Source organism: Ranitomeya imitator, chromosome 8 (genome assembly GCF_032444005.1).
Source record: "Ranitomeya imitator isolate aRanImi1 chromosome 8, aRanImi1.pri, whole genome shotgun sequence".
In the NCBI taxonomy this organism is placed as follows: domain Eukaryota; kingdom Metazoa; phylum Chordata; class Amphibia; order Anura; family Dendrobatidae; genus Ranitomeya; species Ranitomeya imitator.
In genome coordinates this window covers 26,554,631-26,579,116 of record NC_091289.1, presented here as the reverse complement: position 1 = coordinate 26,579,116, position 24,486 = coordinate 26,554,631, and the positions used below count along the sequence as shown (strand labels likewise).

General features: G+C 41.3%; 1 protein-coding gene across 2 annotated transcripts in view; it reads left to right on the top strand.

Annotated features, from left to right (window-relative positions):
* The window catches only part of PTPRG (protein tyrosine phosphatase receptor type G), a 572,884-nt gene that overhangs the window by 423,089 nt on the left and 125,309 nt on the right, over positions 1–24,486 (top strand). The window contains exons 11-13 of one of the 2 annotated variants that reach the window (XM_069736626.1): positions 7,438–7,487; positions 11,448–11,505; positions 11,859–12,266. In XM_069736626.1, the coding sequence (XP_069592727.1) occupies positions 7,438–7,487; positions 11,448–11,505; positions 11,859–12,266 (516 nt within the window). Of the gene's footprint in view, positions 1–7,437; positions 7,488–11,447; positions 11,506–11,548; positions 12,267–24,486 lie in introns of both variants that reach the window. The other variant, XM_069736625.1, reaches the window with a different exon arrangement.

Here is a 24,486-nt window from a genome sequence, read left to right as displayed (position 1 = left end):
GCGGCTTACTTTTGGTTGTTTTGTGTGAATTGTTTTCGTCAGGTTTGTCTTCGCTCCCCTTTTCCCCTGATTTAAAATAATACAGCGCTGCAGACCTAGTAGATGGCCTGCAGGAATGTTCATAAGAGTATAGGAATGTGGTGCACAATGTGCATACTCTTTATCATCTACGTTTAATAGACTTAGGGTAGTGTGGTTGCGGGTTTTTGGTCTCTGCTGACTATAGTTCACCGCATACTTATACATGTACACTATATATTGAGTGTATTTTTCAGAATTTAAATATCATATGGAGGTGATATATGCATAAAAATACATCTATATGTATTGTTATTTTTATACAATTAGTGTACATGGTTAACAAACTATTTGTATGTGGTGCTTTTATAAGTTATACATGGAAACCACGTGTTGTGTGGTGGGTAGTACAGCATCACATGCCAATATTTTTTGTAAACGCCATATCTTTTTTTTTTTTTTTTTTTTTTTTCTTAAGTACATGTAAGGGCCGCCAGGTTTTAAGGGATCGCCAATAGGTGTCCATAATATTATACTTGGGCCATGTGTATGTGACGGTGCAGCTGTGATTACATGTAAGGGGTCCTTTAAATATAACCAATGGCGCAATCACTACACTTCTAGGGCGCAAAATGTGCCAGCTATAATGTTTAACATGTGTGGTTTAATGTCCCTGTGTAACCCCGGTATAGTTGTCCTCCGTTGCTGTGGCTCCAGTATGGGTGTCCCTTATACAGCTGGGTGGGTATGAATATCGCACCCAGCTGTATGCAAAGGTGTTTATGGCATTATTTACATTAGCCTTAAGTCGGCGTCGATGCGCTTTTGCTGTTTGTCCAGGGATGAGATGCCGGACAGAAACATTGCGCCCAGGCACATGCGCTGTTGGAGCGGGGTGGACATGAATATGAACATGAATATTTTTTTTTTTTTTTAAGCGGCGAACACAGGTGGTAATTAGCCCCTTAACCCTTTGTCCCTATTGGGGAGGGGGGGAGGAGACTATTTAATGGCGTTTTAGTCAGTGTTTCCTTGACCTGCAACCAGGCACAACATGTATCTCTGATGTGATCTATTCACACAGTATCTCTTTTTCCCATATGCCTCCTGAGGAACCACATCATGGGGGGGAAACGCGTAGAGGCGAGACCTGAACACAGATAAGTGTTTCAGGCCTTTTAAGTTTATATGTTTTTCACCAGTTGTGTTTTTTTTTTTTTGTTTTTTTTTCCCCGCAACCATTGTATTTGCATACGAGTACTTTACCAACTGTGATCATAATATAGTTGTATTCGTTAAGCTGTTATATACATCTTTCCTATTGCCGTGCAAGCATTGGTTTAAGTATTGTTGCTATTTGCTTTATCTTTAGGGTCTGACCGAGCTATAGGGACCTATTTATCTGGGTCACTAGTATAGCCCCTAAGGCACCACCCGTATTTAGTATCCCGATATATCTTCTTTTAGGGATTCAGCCAGGGTTAATAGGGGCAGCCGCCGAGGAGCGGGGGCGCCATTTGCGTTCAAGAGGGTGCCAACCTCCGCTGACAGGTAGGGAGACTCGGTTAGGGACTCCTTAGGGTGTATTAGCCTTAGTTTCAGGCGTTATACTTTAGCATTAGGGATTGGTACGGTCAGACCGTTTGTCTTTACTGGTGAATCACTACCTGGTGTTTTTTCTCTTTTTTTGGTCCCGAGTTTGGTTAGGCCATGTATTGGGTGTTGTTTGTGGTATAGTATCTTTATACATGTAGAGGGACTTATAGGGCCTTAAGGGTGAGTCGACGGTGAGCGGGGGCGCCATATTGCGTCCAAGAGGGTGCCAACCTCCGCAGACAGGCAGGGAATATTTGTAGGGACGTGTAGGGTTTTTGCTATCGGCCCCGTTGTCCCTCCCACCCTTTGCCCTTTACAATCTTTTTGGGCCAGGTTTTTTAATTGACCCACCCCCATTTAGAGGGGTCTGGGTGTTGTGTCAGTCTTTTATCCTTATTTTGTTTAATAAAGTTTATTGGATAGATTAGTTTTCTTTGTTTTTCTTGGTTTAATACTAATTTGGATTATCAGATATTATACTTTCTACGGGAAATCAGAATATAATCTTTAAGGCACAGTCAGACGACCAAATAAATCAGACCCAAATTGGAACGCAGTGCACGGACTGGCCAGAGGCCCTCCCGACCCGAACATGACAGCTTTATATATTTATGTATCTGCGTGTTTAATTGGGAGAACCACTGGGCAGTCCGAGAGTTGCGATCCTGTCTCACTCCATCTGGTTGCGCTTTTAAGCACTGTACAGGATTGCAACCCATCTCCTTTCAAGTTAAAGGGGCTAAACCGCATGAAGAGACCACTCGGGTCACTCAGAATCTGCCTTTCTATGTTATTTTTTTTGGGTCAGGTGCCCTCATTTTTTAGCTGTAATACATATCTTATATTAATAGATTTTTTTTCCTTTTTTTTCTATATAAACCTTTGTCTTTAATCAATGTATGTTATAACATATTTGGAAAAAAAAATCTATTTTTTTGAAATTTCTCATAAATTATACAGTACAGACCAAAAGTTTGGACACACCTTCTCATTTAATGATTTTTCTGTATTTTCATGACTATGAAAATTGTACATTCACACTGAAGGCATCAAAACTATGAACTAACACATGTGGAATTATATACTTAAAAAAGTGTGAAACAACTGAAATTATGTCTTATATTCTATGTTCTTCAAAGTAGCCACCTTTTGCTTTGATGACTGCTTTGCACACTCTTGGCATTCTCTTGATGAACTTCAAGAGGTAGTCACCGGAAATGGTCTTCCAACAATCTTGAAGGAGTTCCCAGTTCCTTAGCACTTGTTGGCCCGTTTGCCTTCACTCTGTGGTCCAGCTCACCCCAAACCATCTTGATTGGGTTCAGGTCTGCTGACTGTGGAGGCCAGGTCATCTGGCGTAGCAGCCCATCACACTCCTTCTTGGTTAAATAGCCCTTACACAGCCTGGAGGTGTGTTTGGGATCATTGTCCTGTTGAAAAATAAATGATGGTCCAACTAAACGCAAACCAGATGGAATAGCATGCAGCTGCAAGATGCTGTGGTAGCCATGCTGGTTCAGTATGCCTTCACTTTTGAATAAATCCCCAACAGTGTAACCAGCAAAGCACCCCCACACCATCACACCTCCTCCTCCATGCTTCATGGTGGGAACCAGGCATGTAGAGTCCATCCGTTCACTTTTCTGTGTCGCACAAAGACAAGGTGGTTGGAACCAAAGATCTCAAATTTGGACTCATCAGACTAAAGCACAGATTTCCACTGGTCTAATGTCCATTCCTTGTGTTCTTTAGCCCAAACAAGTCCCTTCTGCTTGGTGCCTGTCCTTAGCAGTGGTTTCCTAGCAGCTATTTTACCATGAAGGCCTGCTGCACAAAGTCTCCTCTTAACAGTTGTTGTAGAGATGTATCTGTCGCTAGAACTCTGTGTGGCATTGACCTGGTCTCTAATCTGAGCTGCTGTTAACCTGCAATTTCTGAGGCTGGTGACTCGGATAAACGTCTCCTCAGAAGCAGAGGTGACTCTTGGTCTTCCTTTCCTGGGGCGGTCCTCAATGAGCCAATTTTTTTTGTAGTGCTTGATGGTTTTTGCAACTGCACTTGGGGACACTTTCAAAGTTTTCCCAATTTTTCGGACTGACTGATCTTCATTTCTTAAAGTAATGATGGCCACTTGTTTTTCTTTACTTAGCTGCTTTTTTTCTTGCCATAATGCAAAGTCTAACAGTCTATTGAGTAGGACTATCAGCTGTGTATCCACCAGACTTCTGCACAACACAACTGATGGTCCCAACCCCATTTATAAGGCAAAAAATCTCACTTATTAAACCTGACAGGGCACATCTGTGAAGTGAAAACCATTTCCGGTGACTACCTCTTGAAGCTCATCAAGAGAATGCCAAGAGTGTGCAAAACAGTCACCAAAGCAAAAGGTGGCTACTCTGAAGAGCCCAGAATATGACATATTTTCAGTTGTTTCACACTTTTTTGTTAAGTATGTGTTAATTCATAGTTTTGATGCCTTCAGTGGAAATTTACAATTTTCATAGTCATGAAAATACAGAAAAATCTTTAAATGAGATGGTGTGTCCAAACTTTTGGTCTGTACTGTATATTACCATTTTACACTTGCGCTTCTCAGTAGTCTTATTTGCCTATTTTATCTTTTTAATTTTCACTCCGGCCAATTAATTTCCACTTTGACGGTAACCGCTATACGGTACTCCTAAAAATGAGCTGTCAGAAATCAAATCTGCGTGTTGCGCTTTGTGATTAAGAAATGCAAAATAAATTAACCGTTTGTTCGACTGCTTCCGAAGAGATTCATGGCAAGCCGTTGGATCGTCAGATGTCCGTAACGGAAATGAAGAGCCTGGCATTGTTAGTCCAAAATTGGAAATTAAGCAAATATTTACTGGGTACTTTGCAGAGTGTAAAAAGTTGATGTTTTCATGGATGGTAAACCTGAAAATTAATCTGGATAGACATTGCCTGCTGACAGCCCCTACAGAGGAGTAATGGAGCGAGAGCTGCTGAACTTGCAAGTCTTCACATAAGATCCTAAATCAATCTGTTAAGCTTAATTAGTGCATCTGTTGTTGGCTCTGGAGAGGCCCGGAGCTGTAGAACGTTACTTACCCCATGCATCAGAACTTTCTTTACCGGTGACCCAACCACAGTAGAGAACATGGGTATCGCTTCCTTGCCAGGATACCCATTAATATCCAAATATATCAAGTCGGAAACTCCAACATTTTTTGGGAAAGAAAAACTTTACTTTCTAAGAAATTGCAACAAAATACCAATAAGAATATACTTGTCTCTTAACAAACGATCACTTAAGTAAAAACTAAAACCTGTTCACTTCCATTCCAAGGGGCCACATGAGAGACGGTAACTATTGTGGAGGCAGAACCAATAGGCTGAATTAATTCTGCTCAATATTAACATATTAATTATAATTTTTTGTATTAATTGTATAACTTAATATTGAGCAGAATTAAGTATGCTGACATCCCCTATATACATTATGAGCTTCACATAGCCCCTACATACAATGAGCCCCCATACAGCCCACTTCTATACAGTATGAGCCCGCACATAGCCCTGTACATACAATATGTGCCCACATGCAACCTCCTAGATACAGTGAGCCCTCACATAACTCTCTATATTCAATATGAGCCCTCACATAACTCCCTATATACAGTATGAGCCGTCACATAACTCCCTATATACAGTATGAGCCCCACATAACTCCCTATATACAGTATGAGCCCTCACATAACTCCCTATATACAGTATGAGCCCTCACATAACTCCCTATATACAGTATGAGCCCTCACATAACTCCCTATATACAGTATGAGCCCTCACATAACTCCCTATATACAGTATGAGCCCTCACATAACTCCCTATATACAGTATGAGCCCTCACATAACTCCCTATATACAGTATGAGCCCTCACATAACTCCCTATATACAGTATGAGCCCTCACATAACTCCCTATATACAGTATGAGCCCTCACATAACTCCCTATATACAGTATGAGCCCCACATAACTCCCTATATACAGTATGAGCCCCACATAACTCCCTATATACAGTATGAGCCCTCACATAACTCCCTATATACAGTATGAGCCCTCACATAACTCCCTATATACAGTATGAGCCCTCACATAACTCCCTATATACAGTATGAGCCCTCACATAACTCCCTATATACAGTATGAGCCCTCACATAAATCCCTATATACAGTTTGAGCCCTTACATAGCCCCCTAGTTACAGTATTATCCCTTATATAGTCCCTAAATACAGTATGAGCCCTCACATAGCCCCGTACTTAAAGTATGAGCCCCTATAGCCCCAATATACTGCATGATCCCTCACATAGCCTCCAATATACAACATGAGTCCCCTAGATAATTATGATCTCCCACATAGACTCCTATATACAGCACAAGCTGTCGCATAGCCCCTAGATACAGTATGAGCCCACATATAGCTCCCTATATATAGTATGAGTCCCCATATGTCCTGCTATATACATTATGAGCCCCTGTATACAGTATGAGCCCTTACATAGGCACCTATGTACGGTGTGAGCCCTCATATATTCCCCCTATATACAGTATAAGCCTCCACATAACTCCCTATGCGCAAGATGAGCCCCCAAATAACAACCTATATACAGTACGAGCCCTCACATAGCCCATATATTGGCACACATGCCATGTACATATTAAAAAAAGAAAAACTACTCGCCTCACTCCTGTTCCCCTGGCACTCTGCTCTGATCCCCGAGGCACCACTTGTACTTACAGGCAGCGTGTACATGCTGGTGCTCGCCAGCACCTTCTGATGACTTCATTGCGCTGACATGTCACAGCAGAGGCTACGGGAGCTCCCCTCGTGCTGTGCTGCCATTCTGTATCAACATCGGGGCGCCTGGAAAACTCCCTGTTGGGATATGTGCGCCACCATTGTTATGATGGCGGGCGATCTGGCCACGGGCCTCCCGGAGCCTAGGGCTCTGGGCGGTAGCCCACATTTCCCTCATATACTATGTGTGCAAATATATCTCTGGGCTAGAAAAGGATACAGACCATTCGTGGAGAAATGAGCACTTATGTATTAAAGGTCGATTAAGGCGTTCTAGAAGCCTCAAATCGCTTCATTTTTGTCCACAGTCTTACGGATTAGTGCCGGTAAAACGAGTGGATATTTAATAGAGGTCATTAGTAAAGTTTCCTTTTACAAGCAGTTTTTCAATGAAAAAGAAGAGAATAACCCATTAAGGAAAAAGCAGCGTAATGGAAAAATCAAATTGTAATGTCTCCTTGTGTGTGTCTCACTGTCCACACGCCGTGGGAGTTACTGCTGACATTACCAGGGTCATCGTCTCACCTATATCACTGGTAGCTAATGCCCTTGTCCGTCATTTGTGTTCTTTGTGTCCTTCAGTCTAGCTACTCAGAGGAGATAGTTAGAAAATATGACGTTTGCTTTGTGAATGTAGTCCGATACTTTCATAAAACCTGTTTACAGCTAATTCTGCCAGTGCATATAATGAAATGTGAAACATTGAAAAGTGGCTTTAAATCATGTAGATGTCCAACTTCTCTCACCTTCTTCCAAGTCGTCTTCTCATCTTCCATCTTGGAATAAATGTTTGATTTAATTAAATTCCATTGTTTGAGTTCAAGAGAAATGTTTTGTGGTATTACCATAGGTGTTCAACTTGTCTGGCGAGACAAGTAATGATGAAAAAACAGGATTATAGGGGCTTTCCATGATCATAAATTCCATAAAACTGTTTTGTTCTTTTAAATCTTTGAAAATCTTTTTTTTTTTCCAGCCAACACAACTCGCATTTTTGAAGGAACGAGAATTGTCAAGACAGGAGTGGTAAGTATGAGAATAACTAGTTCTTCAATGTTTATTTCCATAAACCATTCATTTCCTATCTATCAAATGTATCTGTCGTTCTATGTGTTTGTTTCTACCATTTTGACCAAAAGTTTTGAGATCGACACAAATATACGGTAGGTTTTCACAAAGTTCGATGCATCATTTTTTAGGCAGATGTTTCTACTAGTGAAATACAATGCTCAGCTTTTCATACTTTTTGAAACTTTTGTTCACCAATACATCAAGTTTTCGCATATACTCAATATTTATGGTGTTGACTTTTTATTTTTAAGACTAATCCTCTTCACCTTGGCATGTTGGATATCCGCTTTTGGGCTAAATCCTGACTGATGTCTCTCCGTTTTAATCTGATCAGTGTTTGGACTTCAGCACAATTTTTAGGTTTTATTTTTCTGCCTGCTTTTTGAGGATTGACCACAGGTTGTCATTGGGTTTGTCATCTGGGGAGTTTACTGATCATGGACCTAAAATTTCCATGTTTTATTCACTGTGTCACTTAGCTATGCCTTTTACCTTGTGACATGGTGCTCCATTATTCGGCAAATTATATTGTTCATCACCAAATTGATTCTGGATGCTTGGAAGAAGTTATTTTTGGATGATGTTTAGATGCAATACTTTATTCGTGGCAAAATTGTGAGTGAGTCCACCACCTTGGAGGAAAAGCCCCAAACAGGAATGCTGTAAGGATGCTTTGCTGTTGGCATGGCACAGGTCTCATGGTAGCGTGGATCTTTTCTTCTCTGGACGGTCATTCTTCGACATGTCCAAACAGTCTGAAGGGGGCTTCATCAGAGAAAATAACTTTACCCCAGTCAGCAGTCCAATCCCTATGGTTCATGCATAATGTCTGTGTGTCCTTAATGTTTTTCTTGGTAGGGAAGTGACTTGTTTGCTGTCCTTCTTGACTCAAGGCCAGTCTCCAAAAGCCCTTATCTCACTCACAGGTGCATGGACACCTGCCTTCTACCATTCCTGAGTAAGCTCTGCACTGATGTTGAACCGATCCCACAGTTGAATCCTATTTAGGAGACAGTCCTGGCATTTTCTAGACTTTGAGTACCCTTAGGCTTTCTTCACTGCATATTGAACCTGTTTGATGTTCTTGATGAGCCGATAAATGGTTGATATAAGAGCAATCTTACAAGCCGCAATGTCCTTGCCTGTAAAGCCTTTATGATGCAAAAAAATGATGACTTCATGTGTTTCCTTGGTTAACAGAAGAAGATGATGATTTCATGCATCATTCCCCTTTTAAAGTAACCAGTCTGCCCTTATAAATAAAGTATGACTGAGTAATATCAGCTGCCTTGTCCTTGTTAACACCATCTCCTCAGCTACCGAGAAAATCAGACATTATGTAAGCAGTTTATTTTTGTGGCAGGGCTGAAATTCGGTGGAAATTAGGTTTTTGTGATTACAATAAATTTTATGACTGTACAATTTTTTGCGATTCAAGTGATCACTCTTCATAGTAGTCTAGAGTTAATGCAAATTTCCACTATAGAAACTGAAGCATCAAACTTTTCGAAAACCGAAATTTGTGTCTCGAGTCTTGGCAAAATGTTTTCAAATGATCTGTCTCTTTTTCCATTTGCCAGCTGTTATAGCCCCTCTATTTAGATATCCTTCTATCTGTACTAGTTATCTCCCATCACATGCATATTGCTGTCCACAGCTGTAATAAAAACAGGTAGCACTTTATATCCGAGTTTAGCTTTGGACCTTAAACTCTGCGTCCGGAGGAAATAAATTGAATGTTGTTAGGAAATCCTTATTCTTCACTCTGTGCCAATTTTTTTTTTTTGGTCGCTAAGCGGCACATTAACGAGGGAAATTTGCTGACTGTAGATGACACAATGGTGACATCCGGTGGACACAAATGTAATTAAAATCTCCGCTAAGAAAATTGGCTTCTTCTTCTGCAACCTATTGAACAGATTGAGATATATGGGTTAGTCAATATGAAGAACTTATATTGTGCAGTTTTATTTAATTTTTTATGTTTCGATTCTGAATTAAATAGGTTAAACCGTGTTTGCCAGCCAGTTAAATAACAAAAGATGCAGCACTCACCAGATTCTTGCTGAAGATAGTGTCCTTTATTCGCTTAAAGCGATGTGAGACATTATGCGGAGAGGCGGCAGGAAAGAGGATTGGGTGCGGGGGAGAGGAGAAGGACTACGGCCGTTACACGCAAAATGCGCTTCCACGGGTCCAGGTGTTTGCCAGCCATATGTATCCAGAAAGCTCCTGGCCCGTATGCCAAATGTATCAATAAGCCTCCATTCTCCTGGCGGAGACTAAAATGGTGTCCTCTCGGCCTCCCTCTGACTTTTATACATCTGTATACATTATTTTACTGCTGTAAGAGTGGCATCCAATAGGAGAAAAAAAATTCACCTGGCGGTTTCTGATTTCCCTATTATATAGAAGCATAATTTCATCTCTGGTTCACTAAGAGTTAACTTCAGTTTCACAAAGTCTACACCATAATAAAATAACTCCCAAGGAATTGGTGGTGCATGTACCAGGAGCCCCATAATTATGTAATGCTTCAAAATGGCCTCCTGGAGCACAGAAATGGCAACGTGCTCCCTTGATTGCTGCCTCATGGGCCATTTTTTTCCCTACCAACAGGACTGGAATACAAAGATGCCACACGGACTTTAGTACGGTCTCGTATGATGAAATTAATGTTTTTTTTTTCAGATCTTTACAAATACATATGGTAGCTTGCTCTAAGTACTGTTAGAGATGAGGCCTTGACAATCAGCACACTGAAGGTGGATAGTCTTGGGAACCTCTTTCAGTCATCGAAATGTCCTGGTAAAAATGGAGTTCAGGACATGTAGCAAAACTCTTTATCGCTAGGATTGACGTCACCGAATGATCACTGTCTGACCTCTTGGACCATCTTGATCCTGAGGGGGAAAAAAAGAGGCAATGGCTGCCCTTCACTATTTTTCCTTTCTTAGTGGTGCTGAATTTTGGCTTTTTTATTCAAAGTCACAGACGTCAGACCACCAGTAATCATTAACGCAGTATTCCCAGAATCTAAAGTTATCCTCTATCCTGTGGATTTTAAAGGGGTTGTCCAGTGAAAACAAGAAATCGCCTATCCGTGGGATAGGTAATAACTGGCCAATTAGTTTGGGTCCAGCCACTGGGACTAGCAGCCATCGGCAGGTTGAGAAACTTTTATCTCCGTTCCAAAATGGAGGGTCACTAATACATGACCAATCGCTGCTCTATTCAGTCTGGGAAAATCCAAGTGCAGCTCCATAGGGAATGATTGGAGCATCTGTCAAGCACTCCACTCCTTTCCTAAGGGGGACACAAATTGTTTATTCGGATGATTTGATGTGGGTTCCAGCGATTGGACTCCCATTGGTCATAAATTTATCACCTATCTTAAGACTATATGATATCTTGTTCTTAGGTGATAACTTGTTTTCACAAGACAGCCCCTTTTAACCTTCTACAAATTAGTGATTGCTCCATATCTTCATCATCTGTGGGGTGGAGATGCGCATGTTCAACCTCTGATCCATTCACAACAAGGACTGGCGGAGAATGCCAAAAACGCAGTATAGCACTTAACACATAGAACATAAATGGATCGGAGGTTGAGTATGCACACCTCTGAATGATTCAAGACAGGGCTGTGGAGTCTGGTTCTTGGGATCCTAAACTGGTTCCCAGAATTTCCAGGTTGTCCCAGTAGTCGCATTTGTAAGATGTCACATCAACTATCAATAGATGTTAATCTTACATTTTGGGAATACCCTTTCTTTGCCATCACTCGAAGATATGGAAATACTCCACTTTGGAATCCATTTGAAAGTGAAATCCACATTTATATCCCGTGAGAACCCTATCATCCCTGATTTGTCTTATGATTGAAAATAGTGTCTTATTTTATCTTAAATACAGAATGAGAAAGTTGAGAAAGAAATTTCCACCAGTGCACTTTCTAAAAGTCTTATTCCAGGTAATGTACTGACTCTTCTTTTTCTGCTCTTTTCTTCTACAAGCCTACTGCTTCCCCTGCTTCCTCCGCTGACATGGCTCCAATCAGTTCTGGATCCTCCACCTGGACTTCCTCTGGCATCCCCTTTTCTTTTGTTTCAATGGCCACTGGAATGGGCCCTTCTTCAAGTGGGAGCCAAGCTACCGTGGCCTCTGTGGTGACAAGTACTCTGCTTGCTGGTCTTGGGTTTAGTGGTGGTGGTTTACCTTCTTTTCCTAGCACTGTGTGGCCCACTCGCCTCCCCACTTCCTCTTCCGCCAGTAAACAGGCCGCCAGGCCTGTAGTGTCTACTACTGAACCTTTACCGTCCACAGGCTCAGACAACGATGCTTCTCCTACAAAAACCAGCGATGGGGCTGAGGAGGGGGACAAAGGTGAAAAAGGCGAGGGGGAAGAGGGTGAACGAGAACAGGAAGAGGAGGAAGGCGAAGACAGCGAAAAGAAGGAGAAGGTTGACGTTGCCACAAATTCTTCAGATGTGCAGAACCACACAGAGTCTACCATGACTACAGAAAGTGCCGATGTGAAAAAAGATCCCGGTACTATTGAAACTTTAATAGATTCCAAGCAAAAACAAAATACTACTTTAGTATACGTCAGTGACTTGGCTACGCCTACTGGGAGTACAGTTCCTTTACAAACCTCAGTGCCATCCACAGAAGATTACGATATTCCTGAAAACGATGGGATAGACTTGGACAACAGATCCACTGTTAACCAAGGTTGGTGACTAGATCTATCATCTTCGGGGGCTAAACCAGTATCTTCTGTGTCCTTAAAACTACTGACTTTTCTTACTAAAAAGAATGTTTCCTTTGCTCAGAACTTCTGTACATATATCTAACCTTTTGCTCCAGATTCCTGTACATATCACTAACCTCACTGCTCCATGTCTTGACATCACCCATCCTTTTCTTTTGAATTTGTCGTTGACTAATTTTCCAATTTTCTGAAGCTTTTTTTTTTTTCCTTTTTTAATTACCAAATGTGAGAATTTTCTGATGTTTTTATTAACTTTAAAAATAATGTACGGTAATTTTTATTTGATTGGGAATGCAATAGAAAATATAAAAGCGTAATTCTGCACAATGGTGGTACTTGATGCAGTGGATTTTAAGCACAAGAAATATTACTGTGATGACAGTACACACTTACAGGAAAGTGATCATCAGAAAATGACCTATTATTTCTATCAGGTTTTTGTGTATCTTTTAATAATGCAAAAAGAAAAAAAAACACATTTAGAGTCAGCATATGGCCATAGTGGCTATGTGCATGTGTTGTTTCCTGAAACAAAACGACACTAGTCAGAAAAGTCCCATTGACTGGAGTGAAAACTGTATTTTTTTTTATTTTTTAATACAGATTGTGATGTGTAAAAAGGAAACAAAAACATCTCCTAAAAATGTCATGAAATTTATTTAACACATAAAAACCTGATTTTAATCAGTAGGTTGTTTTCTGACTATAGCGTCCCTTTAAAGCAATTATCCAAAATTGGTAAAACCTGATGCTTTTCTTCTAGAGATGTTCCACACCTGTCCTTTTTGGATGTTTTATTATATTTCCCTTCCATCCCATTGAAATGAATGTGGCTGGATTAAAATGGAACACACAAACTGTTGACAGGTGTGGTGCCAGTTTTGGTAGAAAGCCAGCTTGTTTTTTTTAATCCTTGACAACTTCTTTAAACCGAACCTCCGGTCTCCTAGTAAGATGATACTAAGGGGGCAGTAACGGGTTTTAGGCAGTGTATGCAAGGTCACGTATTAGATAATGTATTAAAGGTAACCTGCAGCTAGGTGTGGGGCCATTAAATCATCAGTGTGTCTTTACGCATTTGGCATTCTAAACATGCTCACTGTCAGTCAAGATTGGCCGTTTCAGGAAAGATTGTTTAATCATCTTATATGGGTAAAATTGCAAAGTGCCTGTAAAAACAACCAACTTGGAGCGAGGAAGAAAGCACAGTTCGTACCGGCAGTGCAACCTTGCTGCTGGTCTAAACTGTCAGTTTACAGGTGTGAACATATCCCAAGCAGGAGGCAGGAGAGCAGAGGTGCTCCTGAAGATAAGATCACAAGCCTCCCTCCTTGCTGCATCAGTGCGTGCACAGATCATGATGTTGTTCCGAACGGTCTATCAATCTGGATCGTACCACTCCCTTGCAAGCAGAAAGCCAGGTGCATGGGGAGCAATGTGCTTCTGCAAAGCAATGGTGAGAGGGCCCCTTTAAATAATTAAAGGGTAGATTAGTTCATTGGTAAAGTACTGTCCTTGTCTTCACAGTTAAAGGGGTTGTCTGCTCTTCTGACAAGTCTGCCGTCACTGCAGACTTCCAAATGCTGGCAGCAAGTGGTGCACACACTGTCAGTATTCACCATTATCGCAGGTGAGAGTTGGCTCGACTAGACATGTCAGGGTTCTGTCAATTCAGAGAAACCTGCCACGTCTAGTCAGAATGTGGCTGGACATATGTAAATAGCATACTTGTGGTCATGTGACTGCCCGCTCTCACCAGCAATACCAGTGAATCCTGACAGTGTGCGCACCGCATGCGGTCGGCGCTCAGAAGTCTGCAGTCACATGGAGTGACATTGAGAACAGACATTGTACATGCAGCGTCCGCCAATTGACTGCTCTCCTAAAGTCCTTTTACTACCAAATGGCCGGTATTGACATGGATGTCTCTGAAATGCTAAATTCTGACTCCATAAAACCGTGCTGGTGAATTAGAGGCATAAATATAGTGAGAGATTCATTTTTAAAAAGGACCTTTGTAAGGGTCTGCAAAGTAGAAATTATGGTACTAACCCATGCAATTTTCTGGATTACCAGCAGAGGGAGGTGTGTGTTTTCTGTCATCTGCTTATTGGCATGCTGCAAAGTCTGCAGATTATGATTAAAAACGAAGCACGAGAACTTGCACCACTATCAGAAAGTTTAATGGCCACGAGCGCAACATTACTAAATTCTTTTTTTTTCTTACACTGGAGACTGGAAGTGTCCCTTTCAGAAGCAAACTCCTTCACTAGCGTACAGGCCTGTACATGGTCACAAAAGCAGAACCTTTGTTGGCCGATGTTCAGACAGACATGCACTTGTGCAGGTTGAAGTATCATGTTAACTTGAAAAGTGGCAGAGGGAACCAGTTTGCTGGATTTTTTTTTTTAATTTTTTATCGCTTACGGTAGATTGTGTTCCAATTTTTGTGGAACTCTCTGTACTATTACAAAGCATATACGCCCACGAGGAACCAAGTGTTAATAAACGTCCACCTTTACTCTATAGTCGCCTACCAGGACTCATTTTTCTGTGGTTTAGATGAACGCACTTCCAAATATACAACGGTATAAGGTATTCATAATTCATATATTTCATAGCAGTAAAATCAAAAGAATAAAGAGAACGTTTTATGAAAATTAGTAGAATTGGGAAAAATCTTGTAGCGTTTTGATTATCCAAATCTTTCTGCAGTAAATTGTCATGTGATTTACTTTTTAATTAAAGTTCAATTATGAAGAAATTTCCCCAGTTCTGTCCCCACAAAGGTTTTCTCAAAGCATAGTAATAACGATAACGATCATATCTCTCTCATATGACCCGTCTACCTATATTCACCACTTCTGATGGCCCAACTTTTCCAACATGGTTGATATCTACACTCACTTACCGCTGCTATAGACATTAGTCATGGGCTGGTCTCCCGGAGCCATATCTGGGATCTTCTTCACTCCAGTAGCACTTGGGATAAATACCCGGTAGTCCTCCCTCTAGCGCCATACCTGATGCCCCTCCTAAGAGAAGCTAAAGAAAATAGGCCACCAAGTTTTTTTTATCTACCCCATCTGAGAGCAGCATGATGTAGAGGCAGAAATTTTAATTCCGTTGTCGTATCACTTCATGGACTGCTTGCTGCCGTTTTGATAAAATCACTGTTTTTATCTGATGTAAATCCAGCAGTTCTCTGAATGCTGAGCTCTGTAAGACTCCGCCCACATCCCCGATTGGAAGCTTTCTGTGTACACTGTTCATAGGCAGAAGGCTGCCAATCGGTGGTGGTGGGCGTGGTTATACAGAGCTCAGGAATATGTAGGACTACATGCCAGCAGGTTTACTAATCCTCTAGTGACGATTGCTTGCTGAAAAAAGTGATTTTATCAAAACTACAGCAAGCAGCCCAGTAATTGACAGATCACTGGAATTTGGGGTCTCTTTCTCCACAATCTGCTGCTCTCAGATTAGGTGGCAAAAACTTGATGAGAGATTCCCTTTAAGTGACTCGAGTATCTGTACTTATCGAGTAAAAAAGGGTTTATTAATGTGAGGCTGGTTTTACAGTCTGTGTGCAGATCACCATTTCCAAATCAGCAATTAGTCTCCTGACTTTTACTCAATAGCCTCCTATATGCCTTTGAGTCTTGTGCCGCTCGGGAGCTCTGTGGCACTCGGGAGGTTTTTTTGGCGCTCGGGAGCTCTGTGCCCCTCGGGAGCTCTGTGCCCCTCGGGAGTTTTTTTGGGCACTCGGGTTTTTTTTGTGGCGCTCGGGAGCTCTGTGCCCCTCGGGAGTTTTTTGTGGCGCTCGGGAGCTCTGTGCCCCTTGGGAGTTTTTTGTGGCGCTTGGGAGTTTTTTGTGGCGCTCGGGAGCTCTGTGCCCCTCGGGAGTTTTTTGTGGGTGCTTGGGAGTTTTTTGTGGCGCTCAGGAGCTCTGTGCCCCTCGGGAGCTCTGTGCCCCTCGGGAGTTTTTTGTGGCGCTCGGGAGCTCTGTGCCCCTTGGGAGTTTTTTGTGGCGCTTGGGAGTTTTTTGTGGCGCTCGGGAGCTCTGTGCCCCTCGGGAGTTTTTTGTGGGCGCTCGGGAGTTTTTTGTGGGCGCTTGGGAGTTTTTTGTGGCGCTCGGGAGCTCTGTGCCCCTCGGGAGTTTTTTGTGGGCGCTCGGGAGTTTTTTGTGGGCGCTCGGGAGTTTTTTTGTGGGCGCTCGGGAGTTTTTTGTGGGCACTCGGGAGTTTTGTGGTGCTCGGGAGCTCTGTGCCCCTCGGGAGCTCTATGAAAAAGTCACTAAGATTTGTGAATGCTAATTATTTTCTCAAGGGAAGTGCTGGGTTTCATTAAATACTCTTAAATGAATATCAGTTATAGAAAATTAGGTGAGGTCTTTCTACCACTTCTCCATGGGGTTTCTTATTAATACCTTATGTTTGGGACATCCCTTACAGTATCACTGTGGACACTACTGGGTCAAAGTTCTGGAAAGGTGATGCAAATCAATTGATTTCTATATTACCAGATACACATTGCCAACAAAAAAAGATGAATTAGTGAAATAATTGGTGTTGGTTGTATATTCTGAACCAAGATTCAGCAGGACTTGATATATTTTTGTAGGACTGATTTGAGTACGTTGTCCTCATTAATAGAAGCGTCTGGAAGAAATAAGATACATGACTTGCATATGCTGTTTATCCACAAAATGGTATACCGAGTATATGAAAGACGCCATTGCTCCTCCTCTCTCCCAAATTATGTGATGGTGGAGAGAAGGTGGAATGGAATTTTTACAATTAATATAAAAAAACATTCCGAGGATTAGTCCCAAAGTGAGTTAAAAAGTGCGACTTTAAAAAGTGGAATATTTATGACACTGATGTATATTGTTTTATGGATATTTTTTTTCTATACATGGTAAAAAGTCCATAAATTTTGCAAAGTTATCTAAGCAGGACAGATGTGTCTTCTATATCTACCACCTGGTCATTTGCAAATTATTTCAGCGGTTTTGGAAATTTTTGGATACGAAATGTTAATATTGTTGAAAACAATAGTCTCTAATTTGTGACTCTCCAGCACATTAGGGGTTGAAGTTTTGAAACAGCCGAAAGGAGACAGATTGGAGACTATTAGTCCATTTAAGGACAACAGTTTTAATGTTTTATTTTGTATATTCAATTGGATCAATCTCCCTTGTGACCTGCAGGGGGCAGCTCAGTGCTTTTCTGAACTTTTCTGACGATAAGATAAAGCAGTTTATAAAATCGTCTGCATTATTTTGACTTAATGGCAAAAATAATGGTTGGTTTTTGTTTTGTTTTTTTAGATTAAAAGTGTGACTAATTTATCAGAAACTGGTTTGTTTTAATTAACGTTTAATTTATTTAGAGGTGAATATCAACCTTTTAAATGGGAAGTGAACTTTTAACAAACTTTGAATAAATCAATAGTACAAGTGAATGTAAGATCTATCTTAGTAGAGAAATCTGCTTCATTTCCCACTTATGAGACAATATTTCCCTTTCTCCCTGCCTCTGGAACCCAACTATCCATTCTGAAAAAAACTCAGCTCGGCTTCCTCTTGTCAGGTCAAGGAGTCTTTAGAGGGAGGTGTCAGGTTACACTTTTATTCTGTGGAGAGGAAAGAAGGAATGAGAACACCAAGGGAGACTCGCAAAGTATTTTGCCTAACCTCAAAGCTGGAATCACATCTACACAGCTCAGTACTGCTGTATACTTTTCTCTATAACCCTGCTGCTTCTCTTTGAGGTCAAGGAGTATTAGAGGGAGGTGTCAGGTTACACTTTTATTCTGTGGAGAGGAAAGAAGGAATGAGACACAGAGGGAGACTAGCAAAGTATTTTGCCTAACTTCAGAGCTGGAATCACATCTACACAGCTCAGTACTGATGTATACTTTTCTCTATAACCCTGCTGCTTCTCTTTGAGGTCAAGGAGTCTTAGCGGGAGGTGTCAGGTTACACTTTTATTCTGTGGAGAGGAAAGAAGGAATGAGAACACCAAGGGAGACTCGCAAAGTATTTTGCCTAACTTCAAAGCTGGAATCACATCTACACAGCTCAGTACTGCTGTATACTTTTCTCTATAACCCTGCTTCTCTTTGAGGTCAAAGAGTCTTAGAGGGAGGTGTCCGGTTACACTTTTATTATATTTCTGTGGAGAAGGAAGTAGGAGTGAGACACAGAGGGAGAATTGCAAAGTCTTTTGCCTAACTTCAGAGCTGGATTCACATTTACACAGCTCAGTACCGATGTATACATTTCTCTATAACTCTGCTTCTTCTCTCTGAATTCTGAAAAAGGAATGAATATCGGGAATCTCTCTCTGTGACCAGTTTTGTATATGGCAAACCTCATAGAAACTAGTTTTGGTCTACCAGCTCGGAGTCGATTGCAAATTTTGAGATTTATCCTGCATTTTCACTAGTTTTCACCTCTTCAAGTACTAAGTCTCATAATGACCAGATAGTGTTATTCCTCGTGTACAAATACATGGCAGCTTATTCTGAAAAGTATCGTACTTGAAAACACTTTGAGAAGTACCACCAAAACCTTAAAGGTAAATTTTTCTTAAAGATGTGTCAACAGAAAACTCCCGTTTTGAAGTTCTGGATGACCTTGGAATATTTAGCCTTTGAAACGATGTTCTCATATAATAGTTTACCTTGGACTTCAAGGGCTTTGATCAACCTCCTTCTTGCTAGATCAGTTCCCTAAAGATAAACTGGTCTCAGTCCTTTGAAATCAGAAGTAAGAAAGCATAGCAGCAAGTGTTTAATTTCCCCACAGCGCCACCACAGGAGAAATGAAGAATTGCAGACTTCCAATTGAAATCCATGGAGGTATTCTTTGTAGCACTTTCCCAATAGTGTCTAGCAAGCTGCTTATCTCCTAATTCTTTAGCAATGAAAAATATGAATATAAATGAAGGATTTAAACTTTTTTTATGTTTTAATGACTAAACTCAATGAACAGCACAGCTTGACTGCCGGGATTATTTTCTGAAATTAGATTTCATCCCATTCCCTACAAAAAGTAAAGTATGCAGAATTTGGCAAGTGACCACACAATATTAAAAATGTAGAGGTTTTGTTTAACAGATTGTAAGAAAAAAACAAATGTACAATTGTGCGTTACTAAAAAAAATTAAAAAAAAGCATTATTCCCAATCTGTCCACAAGGGGAGCAATCCTGCTATAATCTGTTAAAGGGATCATCCAGGCTTGGCGCTCAAGTCACTGTATGTGACTACAGACTGGTGAATTCTGACAGTGCGCAAAGTGCGGGCTGTCAAGATTCTCCAGTGTCGGTGCCCGGCGCTGGCAGTCAAGTATGTGATGTGCATACTTCAGGCCACAATCCGACTAGACGAATCCGGATTCACTTGTATTGAGCAAGGCCATGCACGTCTAGTTGGAATGTGTCCGGGAGTATGCAAATCTTATACTTGTGGTCACACTCTCGGCATCGGAGAATCCTCACAGCATACACTGTGCGCACTATTAGGATTCACAAGTCTACAGTCATAGTGACTTCAGGCGTAAGATCTTAGCTTTGACAACAGTTTTAATCATTTTTCTTAATCCTAATAGTCTACAGGACCTTTTTATTAATTTTTACAAAGCATTTTATAAAACTGTACACTTGGACTTGCCAACCAAAATATTGCGTCAAATTACGGTACATAACGAAGTAAAGCGCTCCATATGAAATGATCAAAAACTTTGTGTGGAGCAAAGACTCATGACCCCAAGTTCATTTTTTTAATAACCACCTGCCTCTGGACTTGGGGTCTAGTAGTTTTAGTTACAGCTTGCTAAAACTGACCTAATGTGTCCATTATATATAAGTATTTTGACCACAGCATATTTTACCGGCTCCTTTTTATCAGCAAAGTGGCTCATTAATGCATTTCCAGGCCAAACATTACGCGAGGCTGTGCAGCGAGGCACTTTAATGGTCGTGGGTAGTAAATATGGCCATTAATCATTGGCTTTGTGCAGTAATTTCCTATGGCTTTATAATTAACTTTATCCCACTGGTGTGAATGTAGATCAGTGCTAACGTTTACTTTTTAACTTCTTACCTACTGGCAATCTCTGACGTGATGATAAAATCGGTCAACTTTAGGTTGAGTTGCCGTATTCCTTTGTTTGGTAGATCTCCACTCTTGCATCTCCAGAATAGTTTTTTCTCTTTTTTTACGGTTTTGATTTACTTTTCAGCATGTTTTTCTCCTGTGCACTTGCGATTTGGAAACTGTCGACAAGTTGCTGATATTTTTTTGGTTTCTTACGATGCATCTCTGTTTAATTATTTAAAGACCGTTTTCCACCCCAGTGTGTTTTTTACAAACCTTTCGATGGTCTAAAATATCAAAACTTTTGCTCATCCTGCCAACCCACTACCACTCTCCTGCCACAACGTATCTAGTTGCGTGCTATTGTCCATTTAGCAGGCTCCAGAGTTCACTTCTGTGGCCGATGATTGGCTGCAATGGGTGCATGTCGTATTGGTATGTCATCATAAGATTGGGGTCAACTGAGACCATCAAGGGGAACAGGTAGCATCAGAGAAGCAGCAGATTGGTAAGGTGAGTGTTCCTCCTTTTGACATTTTAGAACATAACCATTTTTTGTTTTTTAAAGTAATGGGTTGTAAAATTATTTGATTGTATATTCATTATAGGGGTTAGGCCGGGTTCACACTGCGTTAAACAGCAGCCCGTTCAACATATGCTAATGGGCTGCTGTCAACGCAAGTGGCGGTATATGCAGAGCGCTAGCGCAGATAGAGCATCTGCTAGCTCTAACTGCGCTGGCGGTGACTGACCCGGAAACGCTGCAGCCCGCGTCTCAGGGTCCGTCACTCAATGACGGCACATCGCTAGCGCACGCCCACTATGGGCGTGCGCTAGCGATGCGTCCGACTTAGGGGATAATGGCGGCATTAGACAGACTGTTACACCGCGTTTATGCCGCGGTGTAACGTAGTCCGTCTAACGGACACCACAACGTAATGTGAGCCCAGCCTCAGTTCTGCTCAGTTCTGCATCGGGAGGCAACCAAGGCCAGTGACGTCACTTCTTAAGAGATCTTCCAGATCGTGTACCTGTTCTACAGGGTGATTCCCTCACTCCTTTACCCTGAAAAAATGTCTTTAACTTCTAAAAGAGACAGTCGTACCGAAATTTGGACTGCACATACATTGGTTCATGAGAAGCCAATGTTTTATAACAGGTGTTAAAAATGTCCACCGTTCGCATCCAAGCACGCCTGCACGGCGCGTTCCATATTGTTGAATGTATTCCGCAGGACATCTTGGGTCATAGTCTGAAGTTCTCGCTGTATGTTCTCTCGGAGTTCTTGTGATGTTCGTGGCTTGTTACTGTACACCCGACCTTTCAAATGGCCTCAAAGGCAAAAAAAATCTGGCGGTGTTAAATCAGGCAATCTTGGTGGCCACAGTCCCTTGGAGATTACTTCTCATTTTTCTGGATGAACCGGGATCTCGTGATATGCGTGCAGGTTGTCATCTGCCCAAAAATAGGCGTTTTGTGAATTGACGTAGCCACATAGGTGAAACCAGGCTTTGTCCGTGTATCACGTAGAGTCCAATATGTTTTCTTTTCCAGCAGTGAAGGTCTGGAACCACTGACAATAACAAATTATTTTCTCTTCATCGGGCCCTTTCAATTCCTGAACAACAGTGACTCTGTATGGGCAAACATGACCTTTCTTGGCCGCTCGTTGACATATGGAATACGACATGCCTGTCTCACAATGGAAAACACGCTCCTCCAAACTGTATCTGTACATTGTTAACAAATGAAGACGGAATTCGACAGAAGTGAAATGCAAGCAACACAAATAACTACCGACACGCAGCAAGTCTATCTCGTAATGGAGACAACCGACAGGGCGACAAGTCGGTGAGACCGCTCGGTGCAAGGACGTTTCTCGTCACTGTCGCTGAGGTTCATTGCACTCTCCCTTCTCGTGAACCAAAGTATGTACAGTCCAAATTTCGGTCAACCGTCTTTTTTAGAAGTTCAGCAAATTTTCAGAGTAAAGTAGAGAGTGAATCAGCCTGTATTTACTAGATTAGGACAGATGCAAGATTCCTGCGAGGCAGATGTCTGTAGGCTTGAAGTCACAGCATTTCTCACTTCCCAATGTAGAAATTGGCATAGCTGGCTTACCCCGTTAAACATTGTTGTCCCAATTGGACAAGTCTAGTCTAAATTTCTCAATAGAGGACATCTCTTGCTTTCCATCCTATCTGTTGGCTATAAAAGAGCGCTTCCTGCTCTGGTGGACTCTGTACCGTCAGTGCTGCTGTACAGCTGGACCTTTTGGGTCACACAAGTCATTGGAAGAAAAATGCATCCATGATCTGATCGGTCAGCAGAGTGAAGATAATTTGGGGAAATATAAAATTGCTGCGATGGAAAAATTTAAAATTTTGCATATTTTCTACATGGCTCACCTTTTACTACAGGAGAGTGGTTTCCAACTTGTGATTATCCAGCTGTTGCACAATTTCAACCTCCAGCATGCCGTACTGGAGGTTGTATTTTTGCAAAAGCAGGATTTTTTAAGTCACCAGTGCAGGGTTGATGGGTGGTGTCAAAGCATCAGAGCGTAAAGTATCTTTTTGTCATGCCTCGCCTTTTATGATCTACCCAAGGCATAAAATGGAGTTTGGCTGGAGGGTTCCTTTGACATATCCTTTTCTTCCACGGAGCTAGCAGTTTTTAAAGCCATTTTTACAAATAGAAGTTAGTACTAATTTTATAATCCAAGTCTTAAAGCAAAGTGAAAATGTGTGCCTTTCGGTCCCAAAGACTCAATGGGGATGTTGAGTCATGTATTGGATGTCGCATTTTATTGCTATTAATATTGATTAACATTTTAATTTTATTGGATTTGCCACTGGAAAGATCTTGTGGTTTTTCTATGCTATTGATCCAGTAGTATTTCTATTGATCTAAAACCATTCCAATTTTTTTTCAATCCACAAATGACAGATATAACAAATTCCAATTTTTTCTTGGATGATAGGAATTGTAAACTGTTCTCAGAGTCCACCCTTCCCACGCCCTTAAAAAATAGCTCCCCTCTTGACCATGGGTTGTTTGGTATTGCAGTTCATTCTGATTCATGCTAATAATGCTGAGTAGTGATGAGCGAGTATACTCGTTGCTCGGGTTTTCCTGAGCACGCTCGGGTGGTCTCCGAGTATTTGTGACTGCTCGGAGCTTGTTTTCATCGCTGCAGCTGAATGATTTACAGCTACTAGCCAGGCTGAGTACATGTGGGGGTTGCCTGGTTACTAGGGAATCCCCACGTGTTCAAGCTGTCTAGTAGCCGCAAATCATGCTGCTGAGGCGATGAAAACTAAATCTCCGAGCAGTTACAAATACTCTGAGACCACCCGAGCGTGCTCAGGAAAACCCGAGCAACGAGTATACTCACTCATCACTAATTCTGAACTCTAAATTGTATTGAAGTCCAGGGATAAGTGTTTTTTTTTTTCCTTTTCTTTTTTTTTTCTTTTCCCTAATCTTGGACATTCACTTTTGGAGACAAATATTCCCTTTCCTGATTAGTACAATGAGTTTAATAAAAACAGGAAGAAAAAAATTAATTTGGGAGTATAAAGAGATTTGTGTAAAATGTGTTTTTTATTTTTGCAAATATGTTTATTGAATAATTTTCTTTTTACAGCGATTGTTTGGAATGTTAAAAAAAAAAAAATACGGTGTATAAAATGTAAGAGGTTTTTTTAGCGCCTTTCTTGCTCATAAGCTGTCTGGTATTGCAGCTTAGATGCAGTTATGTGAATGCAGTTGTGCTGCAATACCAAATTTAGCCTGTGGGTAAGAGGGGCGCTGTTTGTAAACTAGTTTTTAAAATAGCCCAATTTTTCTAATTTTATATAACTTTTTTAACTTGTATTTGAAACCTGTGTAATGTACCTGTATCCTTACCATGGCTATTTAGTTTGGCATCTGTGCTAGTTATAAATTGAGCACTGCAGTATTTTCTCCATGGAAGCCTATAAAGATAGGGGTCCAAACATTAGCACATATGGTGTCGCTCAACCCTGTCTGGCCTTAGAGAACCTACAAGCTGGCGGGCCATCCACCGATATGG